Source organism: Protomyctophum parallelum, assembly GCF_964188405.1.
Source record: "Protomyctophum parallelum genome assembly, chromosome: 4".
NCBI classification, from domain to species: Eukaryota; Metazoa; Chordata; class Actinopteri; order Myctophiformes; family Myctophidae; genus Protomyctophum; species Protomyctophum parallelum.
This window is the reverse complement of record NC_139700.1, coordinates 34,786,527-34,803,204: the sequence shown is the minus strand read 5'-3', so window position 1 is coordinate 34,803,204 and position 16,678 is coordinate 34,786,527. Positions and strand designations below refer to the sequence as shown.

The 16,678-nt window shown below is 45.3% G+C and overlaps 2 protein-coding genes across 7 annotated transcripts in view; both read right to left on the bottom strand.

Moving 5' to 3' along the window:
• LOC310856914 (uncharacterized protein) overlaps positions 1–16,672 on the bottom strand; it is a 94,944-nt gene extending 78,272 nt beyond the window's left edge. For all 6 annotated transcript variants that reach the window (XM_083762449.1, XM_083762450.1, XM_083762452.1 and 3 more), the window contains exons 1-3: positions 16,637–16,672; positions 11,807–15,232; positions 4,733–4,794 (exon numbers count right to left, since the gene is read on the bottom strand). In XM_083762449.1, the coding sequence (XP_083618575.1) occupies positions 4,733–4,794; positions 11,807–15,230 (3,486 nt within the window). In that variant the 5' untranslated portion in view covers positions 15,231–15,232; positions 16,637–16,672. The remainder of the gene's footprint in view (positions 1–4,732; positions 4,795–11,806; positions 15,233–16,636) is intronic.
• The window catches only part of LOC310857176 (A-kinase anchor protein 13), a gene marked incomplete at its 3' end in the record, with an annotated part of 77,323 nt that continues 77,272 nt past the window's right edge, over positions 16,628–16,678 (bottom strand). The window contains exon 10 of the mRNA XM_083762787.1: positions 16,628–16,672. Within this exon, the coding sequence (XP_083618913.1) occupies positions 16,628–16,672 (45 nt within the window). The remainder of the gene's footprint in view (positions 16,673–16,678) is intronic.

Below are 16,678 nucleotides of genomic sequence, written 5' to 3'. Positions count from 1 at the left end.
TGCACAGTTCAGTTGGGAAAGCCATAGAGCGTGACGCATGCGGAGCATGCGGAAGCGCCGCCTACGCCCGTGCTCCGTGGCCGCGACACGTCACCGACCCGACGCCTGCATTTTCAACCCAGCTCTGTGATGCCAAGCCCGGAGAATATACACAAGGAGTCACGGACGGCCTGATACAGAGAAACGACAACAACGCGGTGACGGAGCAGGGGATACACGGCATTCAAGGAGAAAACACACAACATTCACAGAGAAACAACATTGAGTACAGTGCATAAGACCACATAGTACCGCTGCACATGCGTATAATAAACCTCTCACCTGAACTTAGCTCACAGGCTATATGCATCATGTATTTTTGTTCATGTGCCTGAAGGCCCAGGAGAGTGACACGTTCTATCTAGTGATTAAATAAAAAGGAAAACGAAATGCATAGAAACCTATGCTATCATCATATGACTGTATCTATCCATGCCATCTGTATGGTGGTCTGAACACTTATTTTGCGGTATGTGTTCAGGTTGGTCTAAAAATGCTGAACACCCAATCAGAATTAGATAAATGGTGCAGATATTTTGGTGGTATTTTTTTATATTTGCCAAAACAATATTCTCCTTAAATGTTGTTTGAGTGGGAAGGAGTCCTCACACACACACACACACACACACGCGCCACATACCTTGATCAAGACAACGTCTACCGTCCTCTCTCCCTTGGGACAGAGGGTGTACCTTCTCTTGTGTCTCTCGTACATGCTTAGCGCTCGGCCCACTGTCACACAAGACGCAAGAGTAATAATAATCCACACTGTGGTGGTTCTTCTGCGTGCTAATGGACACACCACATCCTAGAAGAACCTCCGTGGGTCTGAATCCCGGAAAAAAAACATTCTCTCTCTAAGAACTATGGCTGTTCGTCTGTGGTTCTCGTCCCCGCACTGCTGTCTGGAATACGATCGTTAGTGAGGGAGAGGGTGGAGGGCCCGTGCTCTCCTGGGAGAGGACAAAATGACGTGTGGTGTCAAAAAGCAGTAAAGCACTGCAATTACTTTTCCCCTGTGCCCCGAGTGACAACAACGCAACTGAACTGAACCCAACGAGACCCAAACGAATGCCAACGCAAGTCGTATGTGCCGTTCAAATGCTGATGCAGACTTGAACAAAAAAAGATAGTCCAAGAGCAGAGTCCAGAAGAAACTTGGCTAATATCAGAAAAAATATAAACTACTTCTAAAAACCCAGAATTCAGCTAAATGTGAAAGATCCTACAGCTCAGAAGGTACAAGGCAGACAGAGCCGTTGACTGTTTCCTAGTCCAATATTCCGATGCGTAATCCAGTCGACTGGGTCTTGGGTTCTCTTTCTTGCTGCAGTTTAGGTTGGAAAATGAGACACGCTGCCCACATCTGTTCCCAACGCCAGAACTACCCTCCCCTCCCCTCCTCCATTCCTCTCTCACACTCCACCCATTGCATTCAGTTTTCTCTCAGAACAGAATTCCCTGCCTTTCCTCTCCTCTCTCTCTTACACACGCATGCACCCCCCGCGCGCACACACACACCCCCCGCTAGAGTTGGTATTTCTCCTTTTCTGAGAGATGCGAGTTAAGAGCAGAGCAGAGCAGAGCAGAGCAGAGCAGAGAGAGAGAGAGAGAGAGAGAGAGAGAGAGAGAGAGAGAGACACATCAAAACAGACACAATGAGAATGGGAGATAAAAGGAGGGAACTGGAGATAAAAGATTAGGAGTGGATAGTTTGCACAGTGGGTGGAAGACTACTGTGTGTGTGTGTGTGTGTGTGTGTGTGTGTGTGTGTGTGTGTGTGTGTGTGTGTGTGTGTGTGTGTGTGTGTGTGTGTGTGTGTGTGTGGGTGCTACATTTCTTTCAGACAATCAATCACAAACGACAGTACAATGACACATTGTTTTAGAGCAACCCATCTAATTGTTTACAGTACACTTTCATAGTCCCATATATTTTTTAACACATCCAAGTCCTCCATATTTTCATAGTACTGTATGTATATTCAAACAATACTTTAACTAAATTCTTTGAATTTTTTATATAATTTGTAACCAAATACAGTTCAGGGAAAAAAATATTTTTAAAATAGTTCTACTGTACATCTACTGTACATCTACACGTTGTGAGCTTGTAGATCAGCTATTTGAACTATTTTAAAAGGTTTTTTTTAAATAGTAAAAAATGGCAAATACGGGGGTTAAGGGGTGGCACAAGATACAGCTTTAAATAGAGCTGAGGTGGGTTGATGTATGCTTAGTAACAATAAACTAAAACTACATAAACTGTAACTTGGTAAACAAAATAGTCAAATTATTTCAATGAAGCAAAGTAATATTTGCCTCTAACGTAGTTAGTTAATGTAGTGGAGTGGTCTCTGAGGCTAGTAGTAGTCTAGAAAAGTAAAAACACCACAACATTGTATTTTACAAGTTACAGTACTTGAGTACATGTACTTAGTTACTTCCCACCATTGAGAATAAATAGTGTTCTTGTAAGTAAAGTAAAGCCCTGAGGTCCTATTGGTCGCCTCATCGATCACCAGTGGATTTGGCCCCTTAAGCCCCATTGGCTGTTTTCATTAGTGTTTTAATTGCTCAGTTAAAGTGTAAAATGTTACTCCTTGAGGACCAGAAGGAGAGCAGTAACCTACAGCCAATAAGTGGGAACAACCTATAACATCTGTAACCAATCAGCAACACACAAACACAGCTGTCACCATGGCAACACATGTGCCCCATTCATTTGTGTGACGCAGGGCGCGCGCGAGACAGAGGGGAAGGGATTCCAGCAGTGGACGAACAAGAGAAGAATGGAGGTAGATAATGAGCCAGAGAGAGAGAAAAAAGAGAGGGGGAGGGAGAGATAGAAAGACATAAAGAGAAAGAGAAGGAGTGAGAGAAAGAGAGAAAGACAAAGACACAAACACACACAGAGAGAGAGAGAGAGAGAGAGAGAGAGAGAGACACATCTGGAAGCAGTTATACCTAATATGAACACAAGGAGGCGACCACAAGACAGCTAATTACATAAACTATGCAGTGCACTATGCCTATATCAGTGTACAATGTATGTCTATGTATGAACATTAAATAGAGAAACATCAACACTCCATGATCTATGCTTTACTGTAGTAGTAGTAGTAGAATGCATCTAACTTGTTCTAACACAACAAGTTAGAAAATGGAGATTTCTGCCCAACAGAACGATATGTAATGTCAGCATGTAGACACACACACACACACACACACACACACACACACACACACACACACACACACACACACACACACACACACACACACACACACACACACACACACACACACAGTCAGGCAGTGGAGTAGCTAGTGTTGCTGGTCACCACACTGCCCTCTGTCAGTAGACACAGAGCCATTACAGCTGAAACCAGACTGTTGTGAATGTGGAAGAAGAAGAAGAAATGCGTTCTGGTAAATCAAGTTTACCAAGGGTAACTGGACTAAGCATCAGATACTTGTTTACAGCCAGGCCCACATGGAGCATTTCATGGTAGTGGTTCAATGCCTTGTCCAAGGGCACTTCAACGGTGGTAATTTTAACGTGTCGGACCGCTGATTCGAACTGGCGACCTTCCGGTATCTAGCCCGCTCCGCAATCCACTCGGCCACCGCTGCCACAGACTAACCTGTGTTAACTTTAGACTCTCTGTGATGCAAATAGCATGTGATTGTTTCCTGTGCTTGGTTTCAGATGACTCACATGCCAAATTAATCAGTTTGTGTTAATAAAGACAACCCTCTCCAGTGCTAACTAAGACGGAAAGGACATTGTGTGTTCATTAGCTAGAATTAATGTGAAAATGCGCATGCATGCAGGTACGCTTGCACGCACACACACACACACGCACACACACACACACACACACACACACACACACACACACACACACACACACACACACACACACACACACACACACACACACACACACACACACACACACACACACACAAAAGCCCAGTAAAGGTCAAAATACTAGTTTGAACGTTCCCATATCTCTGACTGTGACCCCCGTCTGGTCTAGTGCGTCATTTGGAGACAGCTCAGCAGGATTTATTTGACCCTCCCCTGACCTGGTCTGACCTGGCATGACATGGATGAGCAGTGAGCCGAAGGCTAGCTGGGCTAGCTGGGCCCAAGCAAAATATACATATTTTTAGCAATGGCAAACAAGCTCCTGATTGATCTTAATAACAGGAACCATGTCATAGGTGAGCGCCTCATACGTGTCATACAGTCTGGAGCACGGAAGCTCTGTTGATGATCAAGCGATAAAGCGGAAGTGGCGTCTCCTCCCCACTTCCGTTTTGGCTGTACAGTCGCGCAAATGTATCCTAATATAAATCAAAATCATCGAAGCATATAGCTTGTTGCTCAGCAGAAATGGAAAAAAAATGATATAGAATGTAAAGATAATTTGAAAAAATATGTGACAAACAGATGCTGACGTCCTGTGTAGTTCCAGACTCTATGGATATAGAGCATTCGGAGATTGTAGAATACCGGTAGTTCCAATCCCTGTCTCTCTCCATTTCCTGTCACTCTTAACTGTACTTTCCAAATGAAGTCACAGAAGCCCCAAAACATACAGAGGACACATTTCAGGTACAGTATGTGCACGTGAACTTGGCAAATATCAGAACAAGAAGTAAATGTTGTTATTTGTACATACCTCCAGGAGGCTGTCAGTCTGGTGAGGAGGACACTGTCTCAAGGCTGTGCTTCTGTCTGGGTCTGAGGCGAGAGAGAGAACACCTAGGTTAAAAACTACTCACATATCTCACTTAAGTAAAAGTAATACGGCAATGTAGAAACAAGTATTGGCATCGAAGTGTACTAAAGTAGAGAGTACACATTATGCAGAATGTCCCATTTCACAAGTTTTCAAATGTATTAAATGGATTTGAAAACATTACATCTACATCTACATCTACAAGCTCACAATCTGTCGCATCGCGACACTCATTGTGATATTGTAGATCGGCTATTTTCAAATGGCCGAAATGTATATAGGGCTGAAGTGGTTAATGTATGTTTTGTAATGATAATCAATATTTACAAAGTAACTAGTAACTAAAGTTTTCATATAATTGTAGTGGAGTAAAAGTACAATATTTGCCTCTGCAATGTAGTGGAGTAGAAGTAAAAGTATTGAAAATTGAAAATATCTCAAAATGGTACTTAAGTACAGTACTTGAGTAAATATGTTACTTTATACCACTGCTGAGTACACACTCCTACAGAGGACATGAAACACAGTAACAAAGCACATGAAACAGCACTGGCAGAACAGGGAGATGGAACAAGCTTTCTTTATACATGAAAGAGGAAAAAAACAGGAAATCAACAGACCGTTTGTGTTATTAAGACATTCACAAACAGGTAAGACATGAGTGCTCTCTCTCACACACGCACACAGACACACACACTCGCACACATACTTCTGTAATAAGACAAATACCGGGCCAGGGGTGTCAAACTCAATTAGGGTCACGGGCCTGATTGGGCAAGATTGGATTTCATCATCTGGGCTGAACCAGTTGTGAGCCCAATCGTGCACGCTGCCTTCGTGCACAGTGCACACACTGCACACACGTGTTGCCTTAATTGTTTTCCAACCTTCTCAAGATTGCCTAGTTAGCATTTTAAGGATGATTTACATTATGGGTATTTTAAACGGTTGTGAATCCTTTTCTTCTTCCCCAAATCCTACCGCAAGCTGTATTAGACATAACACCTTTTCGGGTTGCTTCTATACTCATGACATGAGCAAGGCATTTGGCATAGTTGTTCTAATAATGACTGATAAAGATTAATGTCTGAATGAAGAGAATATTGTCGCTGTCGGGCAGAAACCTTGTATGAACGAGTATAATGTACATGCGATGGTTCATTGGGAGTCATTTGGAACTTTTATTGCAAAGGGACAGGAGTGGATGAATGTGTGGTTGGCACTGGTTACACACATAATATGTGGTGAACATGGCAGTTGTTGAAAGACTTCAAAAGGTGAACCGATGGGTAACCCCATGATGAGTAAGCTATGTGTTGTTTACCACTTAGAGAGGTGGAGGTTCTGGGGGGGGATGTGTGGTTGCACACACAGTGGTGAACGACACAGTTTGTGGATGTTTAATGACTTCAAGAGGTTGTCCTCTTTTAACCACAGAGCCTGAAGACTCACCTCTACAGACTCCACCTCACCCTTATTCCTTCTTTTCACCTTTTTTTGTTTTGTTTTCGTTTGTCTGATTGATGCTGGCTATACTGTACTATGCATTCGCATGTTGGTCACATATCGTCAGGTGGAAACCTGACGATACCCGACTATCCCACAAATGTTTTTATTTTTTGTAACACATTTTTTTTCTGCTGTGAGGCGACAGCGATACCGACTGTGCCATCGTGCCCCATGTTTTGAGCTTCTATATCTGCTGGTCTAAATGAACAATTAAGTTGTAAATGTAACACGGCTCAGAGACATGGACACTTTCAAAGAAATTAGAGAAACGGCTGGATGGCACTTACACCCGCCTTCTAATGAGAGCACAAAATCTCTCTTGGAAGAACCATCCATTGACTTCTCTAATATACGCCAACCTGCCCCGTGTTTCTTCACTAGTCCGATCCAGAAGAACACAGTTTGCTGGCCACTGCTACAGAGCTGATCATGAGGTATTATCTTCCTTTCTTCTCTGGAATCCTGCTTCAAAGCAGACCAGAGGTAGAAAACTGTCGTTCCCTGATGTCATCGCTAGTAGGGACACATGCATCAGTAAGCAGGAACTGGGGATGGCGATTAAGGACCGGAAAGTCTGGCATGGCATTGTGAAATCCATGATCTCGACCAAAACATGATGAACACATATGGTTAAAACTATAGACTGATTTGTGTTGTCAGATGGGATACTGTAGCTGGAGGTGACGTGCAGCCTTTGACTAACGGTTGCCCAATTGCCTGGGGCATAAATGTAATTATTGATTCAGAATCAATACCAGAAATCGATAACAGCAACAAATCGATGCGCTCTTCTCTGACTGTTGTCTCTGCCTAGTAGAAAAGTCATGATAAAAACCTTTATTCAAACCTTTTTAAACAATTAAATCGATTAGTTTGATAAAATAGGGGATTTTACTTCCTGACTGAGTTTCTGGCCAAAGCGGCTTTCAATGTAAGAGCCTCGCCCATTGAGTTATATGTGTGGCGCTCTGCGCCACTCTGAGTCGCCACTACATGGCGGTCAATGAGTTTTAACAGCTACCGCAAATGTAATTTAATCAACCCAAAACATACTTTTTGTAAGCAAGGATTATATTGTTTTGAAAAATGAGGCGCAAATCTAGCTTTTTTTTGTTGCCATACCTGATCTCTTCTTCGACTTGTCTCACACTAATCTAAATAACTGTCATAGTAGCTTGTGGGCGTTAGCCTGCTAAAGATGACAAGTGCACAGCAGAGCTTCTGTGAACTGGTTTGAGTGACAAATACTTTGACAAAGATATATTCTGTTGATTACAAAAGGCAGTGAAGGCAATGATGCAAGTGTGTTTACATAAAGAGCGTCTCTGATTGGTCGGACATTCAGAACAATAAATTCACTGCACCGGCCGTACTACTGTGACAAATAGCCTTTGTAAAAAATAAAGAAAGAAAACTAGATGTAAAAAGTGTCTGGTTGCCTAGAAACGAGGCAGGCAATATGTCAGCCAATGAGGAAGATAGCTTGCTAGTACGTGAAAGCCAAAGTGATGGATCATAGACCAGCTCAGCTGTTACACAGCAGCTGGTAAAAACACTACCGGCCAATATATAGTATTGGCCGGTGAAATTGTGAATATAATTGTGTGCCTCATGGGAATCTTTTACATTTCATTTATTTCTGTTAAAGACTGTATAGGCCTGGCATTTTGTAAACAACCTATAAATAAACAAAGCACAAACAAACAAGGGAGACATAGGTAGGCATCAACCTTACTGTATCTCTGTACATACAGGCTTGAGCTCCAGTGGCTCCATAGCGTAGATGACAGCCTAACAGAGCTCTTAGCAGGATTAGTAAGTGCTACAATGATGCTGTTCACAGAGTCTGTTAACCTGCACATAAATCGATACATCAGGTTTCATAACACATGACAGCAGGGCAAGTGGGTACATTGATTTCCACAAACATTGCCACTACAGCATCTTGGGGCTTTGAGCAGCAGTCTGATGCACTCGTTATAGGCCACTGTATGTAGGGAGACATTTAAATATTGCATCCCGGACTCTTCTCGCCTTACTCCAGGAATTCCGATTCTTGAACAGGCCGTTGACGAGACATTAGTGGTAACGATACATTTGATTACTGTTCACGTTGTATAACAAAGGGGGGGGGAGTATCTGTTTGCCTTTTTCCAAGTATGTACACTTAAGAGTGTTAGCGGTTAAACGTGGTTAGCCGTAGCGTAGACGTCATACAAATTAGCACAGCTGCAGTGCATATCACGAGTGTTGGACACAGCACCAGTGTCAACACTGTTTGTGCACGTATGTCGCAACAACTGAAGTCAGTGCTTGAACACAGCGGACAAAGCCAACCACGTCATTTACAGCCTACAAGGTGAAACCGTGAAACAGGGTCTAAATGAAGTGAAATAGTCATCTGTCTTTCTGGACATGTTTTCCACTGAACTGCGGTTTCCTAGGATCCACTGACGTTTCGGAGCACAGCAAGTCCAAACCACATTAAAAAGGGGCTTTTATAGGTAGATAATGCAATGCTGTTTCCCCCTCAACCACTTAAAGCGGTTATGTGTTAATATAGCATCACAATAATTTTAACCACTTTAACCATATGTTATATTTTGGCTACTCATAAACAGCAGATATCGTGAGGCACTGTTTTTTCTTGATACAGTATGTAGTTCTGGGGGTCCCTGGCCAAAATGTTTTGAGATGGGTATCCAACTATCCACGGCCACATACATACAGTATGAATGTGAGGGTCCTTGACGTGAAAAAATGATAGCGAGTGTAACACTGCTAGAGTCTAGTATAAGTTACCAGTCCCGACGACATAGTAGATCCAGAGAAACGGATTGTGTGGCCCTGGTCTTTCCCTAATGGGACTGATCGAGGGTAGGTACTGGGACGCAAGTCGGGACTTGATCGCCCCGGCTGGGTCACCTGAGTGAGGGGTATGATGTTCGAGAGCCCCGAAACCCCGTTGACATTGGGATACATCACTGAGGATACGTCCCAGGTGCATCCATGCAATGTTTTTTACGTTATAGTTATTCTAGGAGTGGACCTGGTGAGACATACGTAGGAGGGGCCCGGACAGGAGTCAACCCACAGAGCCTAGTCCTTCCAGATTGATCTACCTCCCAGTCCCGGCACAGTAGTTATATTATTATAATTTTTTTCTTTTTGGATGCAATTGTGAACAATAGCCAAGTAAGATAAGATACATATCCATTGGCCAATCAAATGGTTCTCTACAGCTAAACAGTCAGTGTGAGGGGTGGTCAGGAGATGTCTATGAGATCTGCGTTTAAAGGCTTGAAGACCATTGTCTAGTTCCGGAGCAACAGCTTGGGCCTGGTCTTTCCCTAATGGGACTGATCGAGGGTAGCTACTGGGACGTAAGTCAGACTTGATCACCCTTGGGATACATCATGGAGGATACGCCCCAGGTGATATACAATTATAAATAATTATCAAAAATATAGTAAATGACTTATTATTACTAATTCCGAAATGGACAGTGATTGTTTAGTGTGTACATGCATGGTTGGTTAAGCATTTAAACGTCACATCCCCCCCCCCCCCACACACACACACACCTTCCCAACACATGACACATATCGTCTCCGTTGGGTGGAAACCTCATATGTCTAAATAAAAAATAAAAACTGTTACCAGTAAGAGATCTACAAACTCAAAACACAAGCTTGTGGACCTGCTATTCCCGTCATAGTCAAGTAGGGTGTTAATTTACAAAAAAACAAAAAAACTATTGAATATGGAGACAAGAGGTTTCTGCCCGACAACAGCGATATGATACTGTACATACAGTTCACACACACACGCACACGCACACACACACACACACACACACACACACACACACACACCATTTCTCAGTCTGCCTCTAGTTCACCGTCTACTGTAAGTCTTGATGACATAATGTTGCCTGGATACCGTGCCCCAAACAAACACTGGAGTTAAGTCAACATAACTGACACACACTCACGTGCACACATAAAGAGCAAATGGCAATGCCCGAGGATATTCAGCAAAATAGACACTCGCTCTCTCTCTCTCTCACATGCGCTCGCACACACACACTAGTGCTATTTATTAAGTATCAATACTGCAATGTAGAATCACTAAAACACTAAAAGTCCGGTAATCAAATTGTACTTGAGTAAAATTACTAAAGTATTGGCATGCCATTAACATTTACTTAAAAGTACTACTCATTATGCAGAATGTGCTGTTTCACAAGTAATCATGTATAACATCTTTGAAAATAGCCGATGTACAAGCTCACAAAGCGTCACTTGAGCTTGTACATTGTCTATTTTTACATAAGGTTGAAGTGGCTAATGCATGTTTTGTAATAATAATTCAAAAAGTAACTATAGTAACTGAAGTTTTCAAACAATTGTAGTGGAGTAAAAAGTACAATATTTGCCCCTGAGATGTAGTGTAATAGAAGTAAAAGTATTGAAATGTGTAAATACTCCTGTAGAGTAAGAGTAGCTTAAAATGCTACTGAAACACGCACACACACGCACACACGCACACACAGACACACAGACACACACACACAGACACACACACACAGACACACACACACACACACACACACACACACACACACACAATCATTATTATGGTCTTAATGAGTTTATCCCGCAGGGCCCATGGTTTCCCCTCATTGATTGGGAGTGAACAATCATCAGATTATCAAAGAGTGCAGCTCTGGGGCCAACTGGGACTAGAAGGGTCAGTAAATATCACAGCACACAGAGGGACAATACAAAGCCATTGTGTTTCTGTCAAATGACCCCACCGAGGCTTTGCTCAGCGGCTATTTTTATGGCTTTTATGCCATTCCTGCTTCCGTAGATATACTGCCAAAATAAGTTCAGGGAACACTTTGTTCCCTTGATTTTTTTTTTTTAGCATGCTAGCTGTCGGGACGGAAACCTCATATCTCCACAACCCGTTACTTTTTCAGGAAACGGAGCGGAAATCTTCAGAAATAGTGAAAATGCAAGCTTTTTTCACTACTTTTGAGTGGTACTCTTGTTTGATGAACTAGGGCATCCATTTACGAAAGAAACACATTTGCAAGGTTTCTTCCTGACAGCAACGATGCCGTTTTCGTGAGCAGTGTAAATACAATTAGCCTACACATTATTGTCGCAATACATCGCTGTAGGTTATACCTTTGAGTCTGCACCTGTTGACTTGGTATAGGACCTTTTATTATCTTTTCAAGAGAACCAAATAATGCATATACTGTATACTGTACATGTATGTCAGTGAGAGGGCAGTGAAATCTAGAAGTAAAGAGTATACGAAAATGACCCACAAGAATCCATTCTTAAGCTCTCAGCATTGAATTAACACTCAAGTACTTTACAATGTAAAACAGAGTGTGAATAGATAAAGAGAGACACACACACAGAGGCATGCAGTAGAGAGAGACATTAGGGCTGATTAGGGCTTTAATTGATCTAATAAACCAGTTACCTTCCTTGCTTCCGTCCTGCTCCTCCTGCTTGGCTCTGGCTCTCTCTCTCTCCTTCCAGCCGTCCACTGCATCCACAGTCAACGAGTGTGTCTGCAGGCCTGGGGACATGGCGTCCATACTGTCCACAGGACTCTGCAGGCCTGGGGACATAGCGTCCATACTGTCCACAGGACTCTGCAGGCCTGGGGACATGGCGTCCATACTGTCCACAGGACTCTGCAGGCCTGGGGACATGGCGTCCATACTGTCCACAGGACTCTGCAGGCCTGGGGACATGGCGTCCATACTGTCCACAGGACTCTGCAGGCCTGGGGACACAGCGTCCACTGCATCCACAGTCATCGAGTGTGTCTGCAGGCCTGGGGACATAGCGTCCATTCTGTCCACAGGACTGGCGTGGAACTCTCCACCGCTGCTACCAATCTCCACAGAATCGCCAACGACAAGCCCCGTTCCCGCTAGTGGCTGGGACGGTTCAATATCGCCGTGTGCAAAATCGCCAACAAAGTTGCTCTCACTCCATTTGCGCGCCGGTGGGTGCGGGTCACCTTTACACTCCTTCTCGGACTCACAGTGGACGACACCGGCACGCCACTCTTCCACGTCATTTCTCATCATTTCACCTTTGCCGACGGAGTCGTGAACGTCTACGTGGTCTGCCCCGTGCACCTGATCATCACCCAGCTCGCTCTCAGTAGTAATGTCGGACGCAGAGGTGCAGTTACCTTCTACTTCTGACTGTGTGTGACTGTGGTTCTTCTCTAGCAGTGATCCTAGCCCATCCTCGGCCCTTTCTCCTCGGTCCTCTGTCTCCATCTTGGTGCTGGACGCCATGGCGTCAGCACTACGCTCTCCAGCTGTCTGATTGGTCGGCAGGTCCTGTCCCGTGTCTACCACGGGGCAAGGCTGCGGGTTATCGTCTCCCTGCACTGTGCCATCGTGGCCGCCTGGCTCGGCTGTGACCGCGTCACGTGTTAAAGGTGTGATGGTAGCCTGTGCTAAGGCGCCTGCCTCTCTGCCTAGTTCACTATTTGAACATGCTGAGAGTTGGTCTTGTGGAGTTATTACAGGATTAATTACCTCGGTGTCAGACTGTGTCAACAACACAATGTACGATTTCGTTGACAATTCAGCATGACTGGCCTGCTCTGTGACACCAGCTGGTGTAGGTGAGTCTGACCATGCTAGAAGCTGGCTTTCCTTCTGCGATGGCAGAGCATTGTCCCCTGTGTCTGGTGTGTCGCTGTGTGGCAGCGTTACGCTATCAGAATGCTGTCTCAGTGTTGCTGTCTCTTCTCTGCCTGACCACGTCAACATCGCAATATCAGATTCAACAACCTGCCCAGCGTCAGGATACATTAGTCCAGCATGTGACTCATTTGTAAACCCGTTCATTGTCTCGGCTGGTACCTTGGTGTCAACCTGTTGGCTGTTCGCCAGAGGTGGGACGCTGGCTTGCTCTGTGACTGACTGTGCTATCGCTTTGTCAGGGTTGTTATCAGAGAGACTGCCCGCGAACAAGTTAGCCAGCTCTAGGTTAGCGATAGCTGATGCTATGGCTACGGTCACTACGGCCACTGATGTGGCAGCTAGCTCTTCGGTGTAGCGCCGTTCTTTCTCGACCTCTGTGCAGTTCAACTCCTTACCCATTTCCTCTCCTCTCCCTGTCTCACGTTCCTCCGTGTCTATGACAGGTAATTCCTCCCCTTTCTCCTTCTCCATCCATTTGTTTTCTTCATGTTGTTTCCCCTCCCAAGCTCCCTCTCTCATTCCCACCTCACTCTCTCCGCCTGGTTGTTGCTTTCCCTCGCTCGCGTCCCCCTCGCTCCGGGCGGCGCTGAGCGACCCGCCGGCCGAACAATGCTCTGGGTATTCCCTTCCACTCGTAGCGGCGCTTCCTTCCTGTTTTTGAATCATCGGCGAAGCATCCGTTGTGGCCTCAAACAGTAGGCCGTCCACTGCTTCCACATCTCTCATTCGCAGTGCAGATCCCGCACATTCCACGTGTTCCATAGGTCGCACGGGGTTGACGGGGCTCACAGTTGTGTTACATTCAGGACGTTCCCCGTAATCCACAGTCTCAAGTACAGATCCAACAGTCCTTGCTGACGTCGTAGGCTCCATAGAATCTACAGGTTCCAATTTGAAAACTATAGGACATTCTGGAAGTTCAGTGAGGTTCCCACCTTCCGTGCATTCGCCGCGAGCAAAAAAATTTAGAGAAAGTTCCTCCTGATAGCCAGTAGCCTCCATCTGCGTCGGTTTTTCATCGGCTACAGTAAAATCCTCGGATTCTGTTAAACGGATGGATTCCGTATGACTTCTCAATGTTCCCAATTCCGCAGGCTTGATGCTGTCCTGCCATTCCACGGCTTCCATGGCATCGTCATGTGGTAATTCCTCCGATTCTGACACTTCTGCGAACACAATTCCTGTACTTTCCATTCCTCCGTTGCCAGCTTGATCAACCTCTGGTGCAGCGCCTGCGATTGAAAGGCTGCAAGCGAGTCCAGGAGAGTCCCTGCCCTCCGTCTGGCTGGGCAGATGCATGCCGCACGCGTCAGCTTCCTTTCTCAACACTGACTCAGTGCTGCTGGGAGCCGGGGACTCAACACTTCCTGTTTTAGCCTCGGTGTCTGTCTGTCTCACTTGAGGCCCTCCCCCTCCCCCTCCTCCTCCCTCAGCCTGTCTCTCTCTCTCCGTCTCAGTGAGGATCTGTGTGTCTATCTGGTTCTGTGACTCCACACTGGAGCTGGAGCTCAGCCTGGCTCCCTTCTTCCCCCTCTTTCTCCTCCTTTTCCTCCTGCCCTCTCCTCTCTCTTCACTCCCTCCCTTCTCGTCCCCAATCTCCTCTTCTCTCTCTTCGGCCTCTCCGCTCTCTCTGTTGCTGCTGGCCCTGCTCACGCTGCCGTTACCGCATGCCTCTCTGCTTCCCTCGACCTCTCTGCTCGGCCCTCCTTCCCGCCTGTCCTCTCCTCCCCCTTCCTCCTCCTCCTCCTTCTCCAGTCTTTCTTCCCCCCGCCGCTGTGTTCTGTGAACTTCCTGTCTTTGTGTGCCGGGCCCATGTGACAGCTGTGGCGGCGTTCCAGAAGCACGGGGATGACCGACAGCCGATGACAAACCGTGCTGAGCGTTAACGTCCAGCAGCGCGGAGCACTGGCCGCTCGTCTGCTCCTGCAGGCCTACGTTTTCGGGGTCATTGCCGGCGTCGTACCAAACGGTCTGCGAGACCGCCTCCTTCTCGTGCCAGTCCGGCACGATTCCCCCATCGCCGTCCCTCCATAACTGCCCCCGGGGCTTCGCCTCCATGCTCGGGGACTTGGGGCTGCCATGCTGGCCCAGGGGAGGGCTCTGGGTTCCGGCATCAGGTTGTGTCGTCTGCCCCTGGTCGGACAGGCTGTCCAGGGACTGTGCTTGACCCATGGCTGCAGATGAGAGGAAGATGGAAGTTAACCACTTTCACACTTAAAACTTTCTCATTGCCAAAAATCGCAAATCTACAAGATCACAACACAATGTGTTGCGATGCGCGATGTGAGGTTGTTTTTTGGCTAATGTAACCACCTTTAATATGGATGCTAGGTTTCAAGTGTCCACAAAAGGCTTGTGTTCAACAAGTTGTATCCCACTCTACATTCTATTATGGTGTAGACCTCATATTATGTCCAAAACTGTATTTATTTATTTGGATTCCAATCTACAAAATCAAACTGTTGATGCTTTTGTGTGACGCTGTAGCGTGATGAAGTATGTTAACAAACAGTTAGAATATGAAGATAAGAGGTTTCTGCCCGACAGCGTGTCTCAGTGTCCATCCCTGTGATGTCATCAATATGATGTCATTGTACTGACATCATAGAACGGACTCCAAGTATATTAAGTTAACGGGTACTGTACTCTGACAACGTGTACCATGTACAGGCATTACATACTGTACATACCTGGAGCGGTATGCGTTCCAACAGGCATCGGTCGCCCTAGTATGTCGTCGATGTCGAGTAGAAACCTCTCCATAATAATCTATTTCTTTTGCGTATTTTCATAATTGAATGTCCTAGTTGATCGTACTACAAGGTCACACAAAAGCATCAAAAGGAGCAGATCTACAGCTCAAATGTGGCGCTTGCTACTTTTGCATTTGAATCCTGAAAAGTAACAGTTTTGGACATTTCCAGCTGACAGAGACCATAAATGAGGTTCATTGTCATTATAATTAATCTGTTACTATAGAGTATAGAATATTCGGTTCTGTTTTGTTTCCTGCTGTGAGTTTGTCTAAGTCATTTCCTCTGAGATTATCTCATCTGTCACACCCCTGTGGTGCTGTTTGTCTCACTCTGTTACTGTCCAATTTGTTGGACTGATAGGCTCAAGTCTTGAAGCTATGTTGGGGGCTGGCTGTTTTGGGAGTGAAAGATATAAAGGCTGTGATCCTATGTTACTCTGAGAGTCAGACTGGGGTTTCCATGCATGAACAGGTCATGTAAGTCTTGGCTCCTTACTTGAGTAAAATCCTCATAGTTCCAAACTCTGAATTCTTGTGTTGCCTCATTATTATATGTATTGTCTTTCTGAGCATGTGTCCTACAGACTGCTTTAACAAGTTCATTGCAGAACATTGTACACTCCGACAGTGTTTAAAACCGGGAAAGCATCTGTGTCATTTTCGATTATAAGCGTTGGCTATACAAAAATAGCAGATGTACAGTACAAGCAGTGCGTCACTTTGTGCCATGCTGCGAGCTTGTAAATATTCTTCAAAGCGTGAGAACTACTGATTTAGAAGGCATTTGTAGAATGACCTCAGGTCTTCATTGGCTTTAACTCACCTCTGCTCTGTCCAGAGGCAGGGTCTGGTCTGGCCCCTGTGC